Source organism: Suillus fuscotomentosus (genome assembly GCF_016647785.1).
Source record: "Suillus fuscotomentosus strain FC203 chromosome Unknown F5891scaffold_15, whole genome shotgun sequence".
Classification (NCBI taxonomy): Eukaryota; Fungi; Basidiomycota; class Agaricomycetes; order Boletales; family Suillaceae; genus Suillus; species Suillus fuscotomentosus.
In genome coordinates, this window is record NW_024539527.1 from 813,386 (window position 1) to 827,920 (window position 14,535).

The 14,535-nt window shown below is 45.3% G+C and overlaps 5 protein-coding genes across 5 annotated transcripts; 2 read left to right on the forward strand and 3 right to left on the reverse strand.

The window, feature by feature from the left end:
- Positions 1-2,076: 2,076 nt before the first annotated feature.
- F5891DRAFT_1127520 (uncharacterized protein) lies at positions 2,077-4,699 on the forward strand (the record flags this gene model as incomplete). The annotated part of the gene is made up of 8 exons (XM_041364187.1): positions 2,077-2,118; positions 2,169-2,390; positions 2,508-2,819; positions 3,011-3,280; positions 3,305-4,024; positions 4,067-4,253; positions 4,308-4,402; positions 4,460-4,699. The coding sequence occupies 8 exons, from the start codon at positions 2,077-2,079 to the stop codon at positions 4,697-4,699; spliced, it is 2,088 nt and encodes a 695-aa protein (XP_041228555.1).
- A 1,089-nt stretch (positions 4,700-5,788) lies between these two features.
- Positions 5,789-6,766, reverse strand: F5891DRAFT_1021981 (uncharacterized protein; the record flags this gene model as incomplete). Its single annotated transcript, XM_041361212.1, has 3 exons — positions 5,789-6,160; positions 6,222-6,556; positions 6,615-6,766. Coding segments are annotated over 3 exons (840 nt in total), but the record flags the coding sequence as incomplete, so codon positions are not given.
- Positions 6,767-7,140: 374 nt separating this feature from the next.
- Positions 7,141-8,431, forward strand: F5891DRAFT_1276876 (uncharacterized protein; the record flags this gene model as incomplete). Its single annotated transcript, XM_041370247.1, has 7 exons — positions 7,141-7,375; positions 7,430-7,471; positions 7,527-7,676; positions 7,729-7,829; positions 7,877-8,056; positions 8,116-8,297; positions 8,350-8,431. Exons 1-7 carry the CDS (start codon positions 7,243-7,245, stop codon positions 8,429-8,431), a joined length of 870 nt encoding a protein of 289 aa, XP_041228557.1. The 5' UTR covers positions 7,141-7,242.
- A 326-nt stretch (positions 8,432-8,757) lies between these two features.
- F5891DRAFT_1214351 (kinase-like domain-containing protein) lies at positions 8,758-10,833 on the reverse strand (the record flags this gene model as incomplete). The annotated part of the gene is made up of 7 exons (XM_041369277.1): positions 8,758-9,251; positions 9,291-9,709; positions 9,761-10,093; positions 10,144-10,372; positions 10,430-10,705; positions 10,753-10,805; positions 10,827-10,833. 7 exons carry the CDS (start codon positions 10,831-10,833, stop codon positions 8,796-8,798), a joined length of 1,773 nt encoding a protein of 590 aa, XP_041228558.1. The 3' UTR covers positions 8,758-8,795.
- Positions 10,834-12,085: 1,252 nt separating this feature from the next.
- On the reverse strand, positions 12,086-13,894 carry F5891DRAFT_1186126 (uncharacterized protein; the record flags this gene model as incomplete). The annotated part of the gene is made up of 9 exons (XM_041366652.1): positions 12,086-12,229; positions 12,387-12,413; positions 12,486-12,658; positions 12,715-13,033; positions 13,060-13,155; positions 13,212-13,265; positions 13,309-13,488; positions 13,778-13,830; positions 13,885-13,894. 9 exons carry the CDS (start codon positions 13,892-13,894, stop codon positions 12,086-12,088), a joined length of 1,056 nt encoding a protein of 351 aa, XP_041228559.1.
- Between the last annotated feature and the right edge of the window lie 641 nt (positions 13,895-14,535).

Genomic DNA, 14,535 nt, shown 5'->3' on the forward strand with positions numbered 1-14,535 from the left:
GAGGAGATGAGCTCTGGGGGGGAGATGAACTCTGGGTGGGAGATGCATGGTGTTGTCCTACTAGGATGTGATTGGCAATAAAAATCACCAGTTCTCACTATCCTCCACAGTCAATGGTTCAGACAAATACCAATGGTTGATAATGTGGTTGTTTGTGGGAGGAGGTGTAAAAGTTGGGTTTGTCAAAAAAAGCAAATTCCAAATGACTTTGAAAGGGGTGAGATCAGGGAAATCTCAGGAATGGTAACTGGTAACTGACTTGATGCAGTGCTTAAGCTCTTGAAAGTTGTTGATCCGTTAACTGGCTTGATGCAGTACTTAGGACACAGATGATAAGGATTGATGGATGATGGTGTAGCCAAATCAATAACTAGCTTGATGCAGTGCTATGATGTTACAAGAAGATGGTTGCAAAGATATGCAAGGATAAGATGATAATAATGGATGGCAATGATATGCAATGAATCAGAGTATTATCTTGTAAACACTTCCTATTCTCAAAATCAGAGGAGATCAAACTAAGCCTCTAACACAATTGAATCAACCTAAATATGTGGCTTCAAAACTAACTTCTCTGCTGCTCAGGTACTGCACAATGAGTATGACACAGGTCAGAACAGAGTACACCCTCTTGGTGTAGCCTTAAAGCAGCCAAGCTCTTAATATTGTTGAGTAAAGTGCTAGTCTTATTTGTCTTCCTTTCTAATTGTTAAGAAATATGTAGATTCTCCCCACAGAAAAGATATCCTGTGTCATAAAGAGAATGACGAAACTACAACTAGACGACTGATAACCATGTACCAGCTAGTGTAATTTAAGGATTGGCTCAAGGTAGGCCTCAGAAGATCAGTATATTGTGGGAAATGATGATAAATGAATGGAGGGAATAAACTAATATTCACTCAGATATTCACTCAAATATAGGGTGAGAAACTTAAGAAGATATTCAAATCTTCCTTTCTTCTCAAAAGGGAATCTTTCAAGAAGAGGGCATCTATTATTCAGAGGGGAAACAGAATCCCTTATATACTACTCTAAATGTGGCTGTGTGACTATCTAAATAAGGAAATATGACTCATAGTGACTCCATCGTCAAGATGTTCCATGATGACTTTTTTACTTCTCACATATTCTCATCTATAAACTTTCTCCATCTGACTAATACAGAAAGTTGTGAGAAATGTATGGTGGTAAAATATAAGAGATCATGAGAAATGCTGAATAATCCATTGTGGTATGTTTGTAACCAATCTTTGAACCACATAAGTATTAATTTGAACTGTTAAATTGTAATGTAAAGTCTTAAGGTAGTGTAGAAAATTCATGATAATTTCATAGAGCAAAATAGGGAACTTCAAGGATGAAAAGTAGCCATGACCATGCACAAACCAGGTTTGGTGTGTGTTAGTGTTGGCGAGTAGATATCATGATATGTGTACCGACTGTCAGCAGTCAAAAGCAGGAAGTATCGGAGTTTAAAATACTTGGAGGAATTCAATGCAATCAACACGGATCTGGAATGCTTGAACCACAATGAACAATGTTCCAGCGGACGATATTCCTTGGCCTCAGCAGATCATTTCTGATAATGCAAGAGATCCTGCCATGACCTGCCCTAACTCAGACTGCCAACAACATTTTCCATCCATTCATGACTTGCTTTCTCACCTAAACCACCCAACTGAGACATGCTGGCCATCAGGATCTGAAGGACACATGGCCAAGCCCCCTGCATTACGTGGAATCCACAGACATCACAATGGGCAGTTCAGAGTCAATGAGACCATGGAAGATGAATTCAATCGGACTGCTCAATACAGTGGCTCAAAAAAGTGTCTCAATGTTTGTAACTTTTCATGTAATTGCTTTATTATGAGCCAGGGTGTGGGAATATGACTAAACTGTAGGGAGGTGTCATAAAGCTATACTTCTTAGCCTCATTGAAGTTCCCTATTGAAGGACAGAACATATTTCAGCAAATTCAGAACGATGAACATGAGCCAAAATGGGTGAAAAATATGTACTGGCCCTTTCATAATCATGGAGAGTGGTCACTCAGTAAATTTTTAGTTGACCATGACACAGACAGAGATTGATCATTTTCTCAAACTGTCTTGGGTATTTTACATGATCTGTCCATATACTACTCGCTAACTCTACATTATCAGTTCAATGTGAAAGATAAGCCCGCATTCTCATGTGCTCGAGAACTATTGTCCTGGATGGACCTGTTACCTCCTGGGCCAAAATGGCAGACCACACAGTTTGAAGTCCAGGGGTACACCACTGACACTCCCATTCATCTAATATGGTGTGATGGCCTTGAAGTCGCGAAGAGCCTCTTTGGAAACCCTATTTTTGCTCAAAATATGTCTTTTGACCCTCTGCATGTCTGGGAGGGTGCGCAGTGAAAATATGGAGAGTGATTCACAGCAAATTGAGCATTCTCGACACAAGTATGTACTTTTTTTCTGTATTGTCACATCCTTAACTATCGACTATTCCAGGATCAGCTGCCTGAAGGGGCGACTATTGTGCCCATAATAGCTGCATCAGACAAAACACCAGTCACAAGACAGACAGGCGGTCTGGAAATGCACCCTCTTTTCCTCACTATTGGCAACATCAACTCTGATGTTCATATGAAGGCTACATCCCACACTTGGCGATGTGTGGCGTATATGCCGATCCCAAAGTTTGAAACACATCCCAATTATCATACGATTCTGAAGTCGCATGTCTGGCACAAGTGTGTCGACTTAGTCTTTGCTGGCTTAAAAGTTGCAGCAAAAGTCAGCAAGTTTATGCCTGACCCCTTGGTGAACTTCAATATTGCTTTACCCCTCTTGTCACTTGGATCGCAGACCTTCCAGAACAGTTGATGATCGCCTCTGTGTCAAAGAATGCTTCCCCCATCACACTGGCCACTCACAAGCAATTCAGGGATACCAACCATCACAATCCTTGCACAGCAGAGCATACTCTGGAGCTATTGTACATTCTCAGTCAGTCAATTGACCCATGGAATCTTGACCAGTTCCAGAAGAAGTCAAAGGAGCTTCTCCTTCTAGGTGTTCATCTTCCATTCTGGCATGACTGGCCACTTACCCAGGTTTTTATTTTCCTTGTCCCTGAAATCCTTCACACCCTGCACAAATTCTTCTTCAACCATCTGTTGCAATGGTGTAAAGAAGTGGTTGGAAATGACGAGCTCGATGCATGCTACAAGAGCCACCACAAATGTATTGGCATGCATCACTTCTCTTCTGGGATCTCACATGTGGCACAGATGACTGGATGAGAGCATCATGATATCCAGTGCACCATTGTTGCCATGATTTCGGGTGCTGCTCCTCCTGAATTTGTGCGACCTATTCGTGCTCTCATCAACTTCATGTATCAAGCACAGAACCCCATCCATACAGAATCAAGCATCGAAGCAATGCAAGTGTCACTTAACAAATTCCACAATTGCAAGGTGGCAATCCTGGAAGCTGAAGCACGTCAGGGGAAAAGCAACATCAAGGAGGATTTCTACATACCAAAACTCAAACTCCTTCTGAGCTTCGCAGAGGCCATTAGGAACAACAGTGGACTTGTTCAGCTCACTGTGGATGTTAGTGAACAGCTTCTAATCACACATTGCAAAAGCCCGTTCACGAGAATGAGCAAACAGAAAGATTTCGGGGAGCAGATCGTCCACATCCTTGATCGTGAAGAGTGGATGCGGCAGTTCAATCTATATCTCCTCCTTTGCCAACACAACCAAGCTCTCATTAATGCCGTTGTCGATGAAGATGAAGAAGTATGCACCACGGACCCAACAATGGCATGGGTTTCTCATGTCACCCCCGACGCACATCATCATTTCAGTGCCCCCAGGCCCATACACAATCATTTTACCAAGGGCATCCTCTCCAATAGTGCCAATGCAGCACTTACCGTCACTCGCTCTCCTGATGGCTCAAATCTCAGCTGGCCTGATGTGATGCACACCTATGGACTCCCTGACCTTCGTCACAAGGTCACAGAATACATTTAGCAATACACAGATGATGTCAAAGAGTGCTTCTGGATGTTTAGCGCCATCAAGGTTTGGTCCAAGTTTCATATCCACCTACATTTGACATTTCACCCATCAATCATCATGCCCAGCCAAGCTGTCCAAGCCAAACTGCCAAGTGATGCATTTCCACCCAGAAATTGTGATGTGATTTTCTTAGACATGAATCAAGGTGCAAATAACCCTGGTTGTAAGTTGGTTTATACTACCTATCATCCATGTACTGACAACATCTATTATCTAGTTTCAGTTGCTCAAGTTCGCATTGTATTCCAGCTGGCTCCACCCCAGTGCTCAACTGCAAAACTTCCTGACTTCTTGTCGCACCCCCTCCTCTATGTCCAACCTTTTCGTATCATAACAACCCCCGAGGATCTAGAGGACACTTGATTGTAGAAGCTCAAGAGGGTCTATGCACCTGAAATGCAGCCCAAAACCTGCACCAGGTTTGTCATTTCCATAACAGAGGTAACACACCCTGTGGAGTTGGTCCTGGTGTATGGAGAAAAGGTTAACCGTTCCTTGACTTTAACAATGTCTCAAGAGCACTATGACCACTTTTATCTCAACTGTTATGTGGATAAGGAGATTTATAATGTGTTGCATGAATCATTGGACACTGAGTATACTCTTTAGCATTGATCTTGTGTCACTGTCCTTTCCAGTAGTAGCATCATTTGTAAACACAGTACTGCAGGCACAATGATCTTGGTCTTGATTACATGCTTTTTGGATCGATAAGACAATCAACTCGCTGATAAAATTCCACCAATCGCATGAGTGCACTACTGAGGTCATAAGTGTTTGTAAGTGTCCGTAATGCGCATAAGTTAAGCATTCATTTCAGTGGTTTTGCAGATGTAAGAATACTATCCCTTCCACTGCAATTGGCACCCCACAGAAGTCGGCAGTCACGCAAATGTCACTGTGAGTCATGATATGTCATGTAGGCCAATTTTAAAGTCAGTTCGGCAGTCAAGCAAGTGGGCAAGGTCAATTAGTATTCGTTCGAATGAGCAAGTATAGTATTGAATAGTAGATATACCTAAGTATGAGGGCGACTGTTATTAGTGCTGTAGTTGTAAAATCGAGGTGGATATCTAGGGAGAGTTGAGACCATGTGCATTGTAACATGACGAAACACGACTCACATTCTGTTCTTTTGCTGCAGCTGCAATGTATTTATATAACCCATTTGCAATTCTCTGAATTGAAACCTGAATGCATGGCTCATATGTCAGGTCTGACGAAGCTCGCAGGTGACATTTCTGCATGACTTTGGCACTTTCGACTATCTCACTCAATTCTGCTTTAATCGTGGTCGTTCAACCTCATAATGAGTTGCATTAGAGAGAGAATGATACAGATGTTAAGAATTTTGTGTTTAAGTAGCTAGAAATACGAGTTTTGTGAAAGTGCTGACTTCTGTGGGGTGCCAATTGCAGTGGAAGGGATAGTATGTTTGAACTTACGCACGGCGTTAGCTTGGCATCGCGATCTCCTCGGAGTGTATAGATCACGTAATCACTTAAGTTGGTGACATCTCAAGTCGACAGAACTCAACCAGAAAGTTGGGAATTGAGAGCTCGAGGTACGAGTATCAGTTGCAGCATCAGGGAAAGCCTCTGCCAGGAAATTCACCGAAATATTCAAACTCGAGCTTAAAACGGTTGAATTCCAGGAAATGTAGTATTTTCACAGAAATCATTGTATTTCAGATGAATGTAGTCGATTCTAGTACTAGTCAGATAATAGTTAAATAAGCATGCCTGTCGCTGAACGAGTTTATGAAGAAGGTAGAACAAAGCTCCAGAACGGTACTACTGGTCCATTCATGAGGTGCTACAGGGCCGAATTTTGGAATAAGATGTACACTCCTGCGAATATCAGAAATGTCAATGATGCTTGCCAGACGCTCTCCATTACGAATGAGGCGGGAAATTTTATACAAACCATGGTTTGCTTCAGGCTGCCCGAATGGCGTGAACCATTCCACATATGCAAAGTGGGTAGGCAAAATTCCAGGTGTGCGAAATAAGGCAGCTGTAGCCTGGCTTGTCAGCGTGAAGATGATGCGCACTTGTGCAACACGATACCCTGATATTGATGATCAAATATTAGCATGATGTTACAAGGGATTAGTACAAAAAACACGCACCATCAACACCTGTCGTCCCACCACCATCTTCATTAACTAAAACTGTGTCGAAGCGCGCAGGAACTATCTGCCTTCTTTTGTCCTTTCGTGGTGGCTGACAGTGCACTGAATCCACGGTAACGGTTGAATCACGATGTCCGTGAGCATTGATTGCGTGGAACTTGACCCTATGGAATGCGGCAACAGTCTGGAAGGGAAGGATGACATGGGAAGCTTCTTGTTCAAGTTGCGCTGGAGAAAGGCCAGGTTGATTTGTGCGAACGACATAACGAGCTAATGCTTCGGTGAAAAAAGTGGCGCCATAGTCGTGAACTACACTATCCAATGGAACACGTCTAATAGTTGGGTGTTTCGTCATCTTGATTGAGCGACAATAGTCCATGTCGCGGTAACCTGTCTTGTGGAGGAGGATCGCCAGCAAGGCGCCATTGGACGAAATTATTGTGCCATAACATCTTCTCGCGTCTTTCAAGCCAGAGTGTCATTTGCGTATATTCATCTTTATGGTTAGTAGCTCTGTAAGCATCCTTTGCGAGATCAAATCTTCTTCATCATAGTTGCCAAAGTAGTCCCCTGTAAATTCAGTTAATGCTGGTGGTTCAAAGTCGCTGTGATCGTCATCTGTATCCATATAAAAACTAGAATGATGTTGAAATAGAGCTGCACATGGCGGATTTTTCGTAGTGGCAAGATGATGAGAATGGCCAGCGAGCTCGAAGTTCTTAGCGCAGCCTGGGCAAGTGATCATTCTGGTGGTAAAAAAACAAGGGCCGTAACAAAGACAACCTACAGCCACAAACAAAGCTTCAAGCAAAGTTCAGCGGACTACGAACTTTGTCAACCCTGCCCCAGCGCAACCCTGCAACCCTGCCCATGCAAAGTTCAGCGGACTATGAACTTTTTTCTTTAACACTGCCCACCAACTTGACCGCTACATTCTTTTTACCCTCAGCGTCCTGTATCATTCAATTTCATAGCAGTACACTCTTTGAAAAGAGAAAACACTCATTCACCTTTTAAAATGCCTCCCCGTCCATCTGAGATAGCTGCTCAGAAGCGGAATGCTAAAAAGAAAGAGAAAGTAGCGGCGAGACAAGTGTCTTTCGGCGCTGAGGTCGTAACCCCAGACATAGCTGATGACATCGCAGATAGCAGTGAGTACAGAGGCTGTCATAATCAGACCCAAAAAAACTCACATTCTCGCAAAGAGCTGCAACGGTCTTCAAAGAAAAAAGCACTGGAGCGCAAAGGTGAGCGCCTAAACCCATATTGTGCAAAAAAAATTATGCTACATACCTATGTCAGTCTGGAATGATACAACCAGCAATAATCGCAAGCGTGCACCAACGGTGACTGAGCTTCTGTCTGCGCCTGCAACAAAGTCAGTAAGGAAGACACTGAAAGCAGTCGAAAAGACACAGAAAGCAGTTGAAGGTGGTGGTCGTGAGAGAAGCAGTATGTGTGGCCTCTTTAAAACCGAGTCGAAGTGATACTCAACTTAAAATAGGTGTAGCTTCCACTCTCACGAGTCACAATGGTGTGTCAGTTGACACCGACAACTCTGCAAGTGAATATGGTATCAACGACTCTGAATCCAATAAGTCAGATGTCAATTAGTGTCATGTTTCATTGTCGATATTGATGTCACTGCCCAGGGTAAAGTCCTTGGTGATCAACCTTTTGGCGACGAGGCCATGATCGATATGCTACATCAGTCATTGTTCGACAGCGAGAACTCGATCAGAGTTCAATCACATGAAGATTTTGTGTCGGTCTTAGATGGCAATGATGAGCCGGAGCTCCCCATAGCTATGGTTGCCTTGATTGCAACTGTTGTACGTTTTTTATTTGTATTTTCTAGATGAATACTTACTAAATGTGACGGTTGTTGCAGATCTATGCCATACTGATGGACTGGAGGAGCGGCAATCCACCGTCGAGCTCTCAAGTCAAATCATTCAATGCTACTGTCTACATTAGCGTTTACAAAGCCCATGAAGCAACCCTCACTCGGATCTTTGAAGGCGGTAAAAAGAAGTATCATGCGCTGATGGCATGGCTTTACAAGGCTGTCTGGTGTGTTTCATCATCCTCTGATCGAATGCCTGCCATTAACATACTATGTTAGTGTGTCGGACAATGTGTTGCTGCCATCTGGTGCGCTGAGCAACTTCGACTACCTCGATCTCAGTGCAATGTCCGAGGATTGAACTAAGGTTGTTGTGCCATGTGCACCCGCGGATACCCATGTATTACTGATCTCACTTTGTACATTTTGATAGTCGTTCGTACATACTGACAGGCCATTCTGATCCAATATAATGTTGATTTTCGTGTATTTTGACAATGACCGACGAGTGAATTCGAACTAATTCATTAGTATTCAGAAGAAATCACTTGGAATTCGAACTAATTCGTTGAAACTATGACCGGACTTAAATAAAACAGTAAAACATGATTTCGCTGAAAATCAAAGGAAAACCAGGGATTTACTGGAAATTACCTCGATTTCGGGGGGAAGGCTTTCCCTGATGAGGTTGGCATGCAAATTGTACAGTATGGCATCACGAAGCTCTACATAGTAAAACGCACATCGCGAGACATCTCGACTTCAGCGATCACGGGCAGCACAGGCAACCCAGTGTCACCGTTGTCATCCACACCCGCCGTCACAGATGAGCTCAGTTCCATCTGATAACCCCCCCATTGCTCAAAGTCCGAGGCAAAATAACTTTCGGGCAGAGCGCGTTTATAATCGCTTGAGCCCTGGTCAAGTTTCTCGCGACGCTCCTTGACAGTTTGCCACTCATCGTACCATGCTCTGTATCCTCCCCATTCGATGGGCATGCCTTCCCCATTGCCACGAGAAAAATCCGGGCCAAATGCAGTGATCTTGACAAAGGGATATTGGAAAGTAATGAATCGGTCCCGCAACGGTAACGTGTCTGCGAAGGTGTGATTATCAAACTTCTGGAGGAGGAGATCGACGTCGGTTTTGCTAATCGTCCAGGGAGAAGGAACAGGTTGGACCTAGTAGATAGATCAAATCAGCTTTGCTGGTTTAAGTACGAGAAGAATATGGAGTTCCTCGCCCGGGTAGCACACAAATCGCATCAACCAAGGAAATATGTAGCAGTAGGAGTCAGAGAGCGGCCAAGCAGGACTCGGTGTCAAACTGCCCTCAGTAGGCGAGGAGGAAATGGGAACAACATTCATGTCAGTGGAAGAGAGGACTCCTTGTCCGATACAGATGACTACAATACTCTGGAGTTTGCTTCGTTCGTCTATTCCAACCCGGAGAACAACCGCAGGGCGGACCGCTGTGTCCCATTTTTCAGGGGAGAGACTGGGATCCCGCCAGAACAATGGATCACCCGCTCGAGCGCTGTAGCCCTCAAGTGTTGTGCGAACATCGATTTGGCAGCATACAATCTGTCCAGGGCAGAGGGAAATGGTATCCACACATGTAAGGGGACACGACGGAGAGTCTATAGAGGAGCGCTCAGTCGAAAAAATATGTCCAGGGAAAATCAGCAGACCTGACAAAACCTCAGCCGGAATATTCCAGTTGATTTTAGCAGGATCCAGCAAGCCAGCTAGTGCACGGGTTTCTTGTATTTGCAAACGCAGCAGCTCGTAGTCCGGTAGCTGATTAAACTTCAAGCTGCGTGCGTAGTCAATCATTTGACCAAAGCAAGGAAGTCCGTCGGGGGCCATGTCAGCACCGCTAAATTGCTGCTTTTTGATCCGAACTTGAACTTCCTGATTCTTTCTTGTTCCATGTTGAGTGTTGTATGTCCATGGAAGGTCGCCCCGAGCAAGACTGAGGAGCGTATAGCCAAGAGATTCTATATCGTCACGCGGAGCTGATCCTACAGTCTTGTCGTGTAAGAGGGAAGCATATGATACTGGGCCAACTTACGAATGTGACGATGGATGTTCAAGCTGACGTACTCCAGAGTACCAATGACATGTGATGTCAGGGGTGCATCTGTAGAGAGGTTGGGTTGGACCTCATGTGCAATAGCCCGGGTGAGCCCATAGTCGACCAGATACAGGCGCTTGGAATCGGTGGGGTGGAGGATGATGTTCCCAGGTTTGATGTCGCAGTGGACAAGTTTGTTCGCGTGTATGTGTTCGAGAGCCGAGATCTAGCGCAAGGTCAGTATGAGCCTACTAATGGACTAGAGATGGCTCATGCTACATACCATCTGATCAGCAACTGCTAAGGTGTTTACTGCTGGTAGAGGACAGCGTCCTCGCACTTCACTAAGGTTCATCCCGAGGAGCTGCATAGCAAGATACTCGAAATGCACCAATCGTCCATAGGCGATGACTCTTGGGATGGAAGGGTGCCCCTGCAGACGCTGCAGAACCCGTCGCTCATGATTTAAGAGGGTGGTTTTGAGTGCGAGAGATGCTCGGGATTTCTTGACGGCCATGATCTGACCGGTAACTACTCGAGTGGCCTTGTACACCCGTCCCTGAGAAAATGTTAGGCATAGAATCACGGAGGACAGCATGGGCGTACAAAGCTTCCTTCACCCAGTAGATGATCAGCTCGGAGATACCAGAGCTCCAGAACTGTATTAGTATTATATTTACCTTGCATTCTGTGGGGGGCGTGTCAAGAGGGGTGAAAATGGAATCCCAGATGATTTGTGAATTCGACGTCACGGGTACTTATGTCGACTAGTGTTGCCGCGAGGCGAACTGAAGTGGAAATTTGACACACTTCAGTAGATTTCGTTGTCAACGAAGTGATTCGAAGTACACTTCGAAGCACTTCGCGAAGTCACAGGCAAGGCAGAATAGATTTCATCACAAAAAACCACAAAGCATGATATGGCCATATTTACCTTATAAGGTCAAGCAAATATGTTTTGCCAATATATGGCTATGCGGTGGCTTGTGAAACACGTATTAGATGCCTGATCTGTGATCTCTTTTGTCTTTTGCTTGCCCTTTGGTGAACCCCATATAAGCCATTATCAGCTCTCTAGCTAGTGTTCGTAATTCTACACTCCACCGTACCAACCACAAGTCATATTACTGATCCATAGTCTCTTCTTTATTTCCGCTTTCTTTCAATATACCAATAGGAACCCATATTGGGTTTCAAGCTAATGTTCTGACGTCTACAGTTTTTCATCAGAATTGCGCGATAAAGTAACATTTTATACAGCAATCCAGCATGACCGTCGTCAGACAGTGACTTTGGGTACACTGAGATCACGCACTATGAATGTTATAGCTTACCTGCCTTTGACTAGATCGATAAAAATCAAACAATAAGCATATCTAAGTACCATAAGCCCATTGGGACTTTCAAGCTTCAAGTCACGCGTGCGATGCCATTCAAGTGCGTCCCGTATGGATCTGCCAGTACGAAAGGAACGATTCATCTAGGAGTCACAATGGAATACAACGTCTACACTAGCTTTAGCGAACTGACAAGGAAAGCGAAGCCCATGTCAAAAACGTCCAGCAGAGCGCCATCGAGTCTGACTACCTCCTTAGCGCCTGCTGCAGGCACCCGTCTCCGAGCCTATGTACCTATTGGGCGTACAGATCCTGTCGTACGACTCCAACCACGAAACGAATTGGCCAACTGCGTTCAGTAACGATGACCCACTGCCGGCAGGGTAGTCAGTAAATTCTGGCGTTACTTGCAACTTATTTACCTTGATTTGTTTGGCGTGTTGTAGTCGAAAAGAAGCGCGCTACGAAAAACCACAGAACCTTGCAATCGAAGTAAGTTCATATTCTCCAAGGAAAAAAAGTATAGTAAGTGCTACAGTTACTCATTGTGTGCATAATTGATTAACAGGACGTCGTTTAAGATCCATGGCCTCGAAAACGGTTTATTGCGGACAAGTGAGGAGGCGCCACTGGACGGATGTAATGATTAGGGCAGATGCAGCGATTCGGGCAGAGCGAGATGCAGAGGCGAATGCGGAAGGGACGGACGCTTCGCTGGGGTTCTGGAAAAGAGTGAAGGGGTGGTTCTGGCCAGGATTGAGACGGAATTAAGGTGAGTAGATGCCTCATACTCGATGAGAACTACCGGCGATCATTTTATAGTGCCGTCTCAGTGATTCTGACCCCCAAATACTAGCCGTCAGCGTTGTAGCAATGTATACTATGAAGGATTGGCGCACTTACGTGCACTGCACGCGGGGCAGGTTGGCCCTGATGACAACAGAATCGACGCCTGTTCGATGTCAGACAGCCCTAAGTACAAATTGGGATGCGATCACATACATCTCTATCGTAGATCGGAGGAAACGCCATCTGTCCTGCGCACCCGCGGCAGCGTACAAGGAATGGGGCCACGTCGCGGAATCGCTCTGCATCAGAGACGAGGGAATCTAATGTTGTGAGCGTTGATCCGGCCGGCGTGCTTCCACTAATACGATAACGCCCCGGGTCCAGTCCTTTTAGAAACGTTGAGTTGAGTTTAGTTTGCAGGCATCGGTGTTTCAACGCTCACCAAGGCACTCAGCAAGCCGTGCCCTATCTGTCCCTTCAATAGGCTCACACAGTCGCTCAATAGGTGGTAGGACCTGGTTAGCAAGGTAGTGCTCGTAATCCACGGTAAGTTCCCCTGCAGCCCTCTTGATTTCGTCTGGATGCTTGGCGCGATCTGCTTGTGCAGTCTTCACGGTCTCTTCACCAGGAGCGACGCAGAACACATAGGGTATAACGTCGCCGTTACGGGCGCTTCCACCCTTTGCTTTTAATCTCAAAGCGACTTGCACATGAGGCTGAAATTTAGCATCGGGGTAGTCTTCTGGGTTTTTGCCTAGGCGCTGAGCCATGCGTGAGATTGACCAACAAACATTGGAAGGATTGCAAAGAACTTGGGAAGGATATGCGACTCGAGTTTGCCAGCCGACCCAACCAATGCATCATTGCTCAAACCCTTCGCACGCTAGAAAACAAAAAAAATCAGCACCATGTCCTCCCCGCTCCACCAAAAGCAAAAACAATGTACCCCTTCACATCCTTCTCATTGGCGATCATTTGTGCTTCTTCATCTGCCTATACAGCTGACTCTGTGCGCACTCATGCCGACTTTCATCACCTTCTCCATCTCATGCAACCGCCGTATGACGAGCAGAGCCTCCTCTTCGTTCAACTCGATCTTGTCCCATGTACCCGAGTTCGCGAATGGCGTGTTGTACGACTCGTCAAATGACTTCATGGAGTTGAATATCTTGGGTAGGACAAAGTCGAGGAGGGCCCAGAGTTCGGCAAGGTTGTTCTGAAGGGAGGTTCAGTGAGGATTAGGTGGTACCAGTAGTAATAGTATTGTGTAAGTATCTGCGCAAGTATCGACTGGGTGTTCTTCATGCGATGTCCTGGAATGCAATGGAGAGTAACAGGGTGCGGTGGTTTCTGCTGCAGCTTCGGCTGCTTCACGGGCCAAAGAATTATCTGCGGCTAGATCCTTTGCTTGTTAGCTGTGCCAATGACAGATACCTTCTTGTGCTGGGGTAGTCAGCTGAGCTCGCAGAGCCCTCGGTTCCTGGGCATGCTTTCTCAGCATTTACAGAAGCACCGTCAGCAGTAATTTCACTCTTGGCCTCCTTGAAGCAGTGGCAGCCTGAAAAACAAGCGATCAGAGAACAGTGCCACACACTCAAATCAAGCGACAAACATTGAGACATGCTAATGTCCCATCTCGAGCTCACAACCCCATCTTGCTCGCATCGAGGCAGGTAGTGAATCTGCACCACATAACATAGGCGAATACCAAAGCAATAGACTGAATGTATGCCAATCGAATGGTAGCAGCACTTGCAAAGCCACGCTCACACATGGTGAGGTCATGGAACTTTGAATATAATCCGATTTTTGTCTCTGCGGGTCCAAAAAGAAGGGTTTTAACCTCTTTTGCGGAGAGCTTGGATACTCATCAGCCAAAATCTACAACATGTTCAACTTCTCACTCAAAGTCGAAGCTCAATCCTGCAGGTGCCACATACAGCGGAATGATTTAAAAATTTTCGACAAGGCGTTTAGAGCAGACCTGTATGACATATCTTTGAAAGCAATTACTAAATTATGTGAGACGCAAACTCACCATAATGAACGGGTCGGGTGATGTTTGAAAAATGAATGGGTGCCTATGGCAGCCTACCTCCTTCACCCAAGTAGCTTGTCAATGTGTGCCTCACAGAGATTATGATGACATAGAGGTGATTGGCCAATTTTGGGTGGCTGACGGTGGTGACCTCATTCATGTTCATCCAAGGGCAGTCTTGCGCTGAGATTCCTCCACTGACACCTTAGGACAGTTTATTGCAAC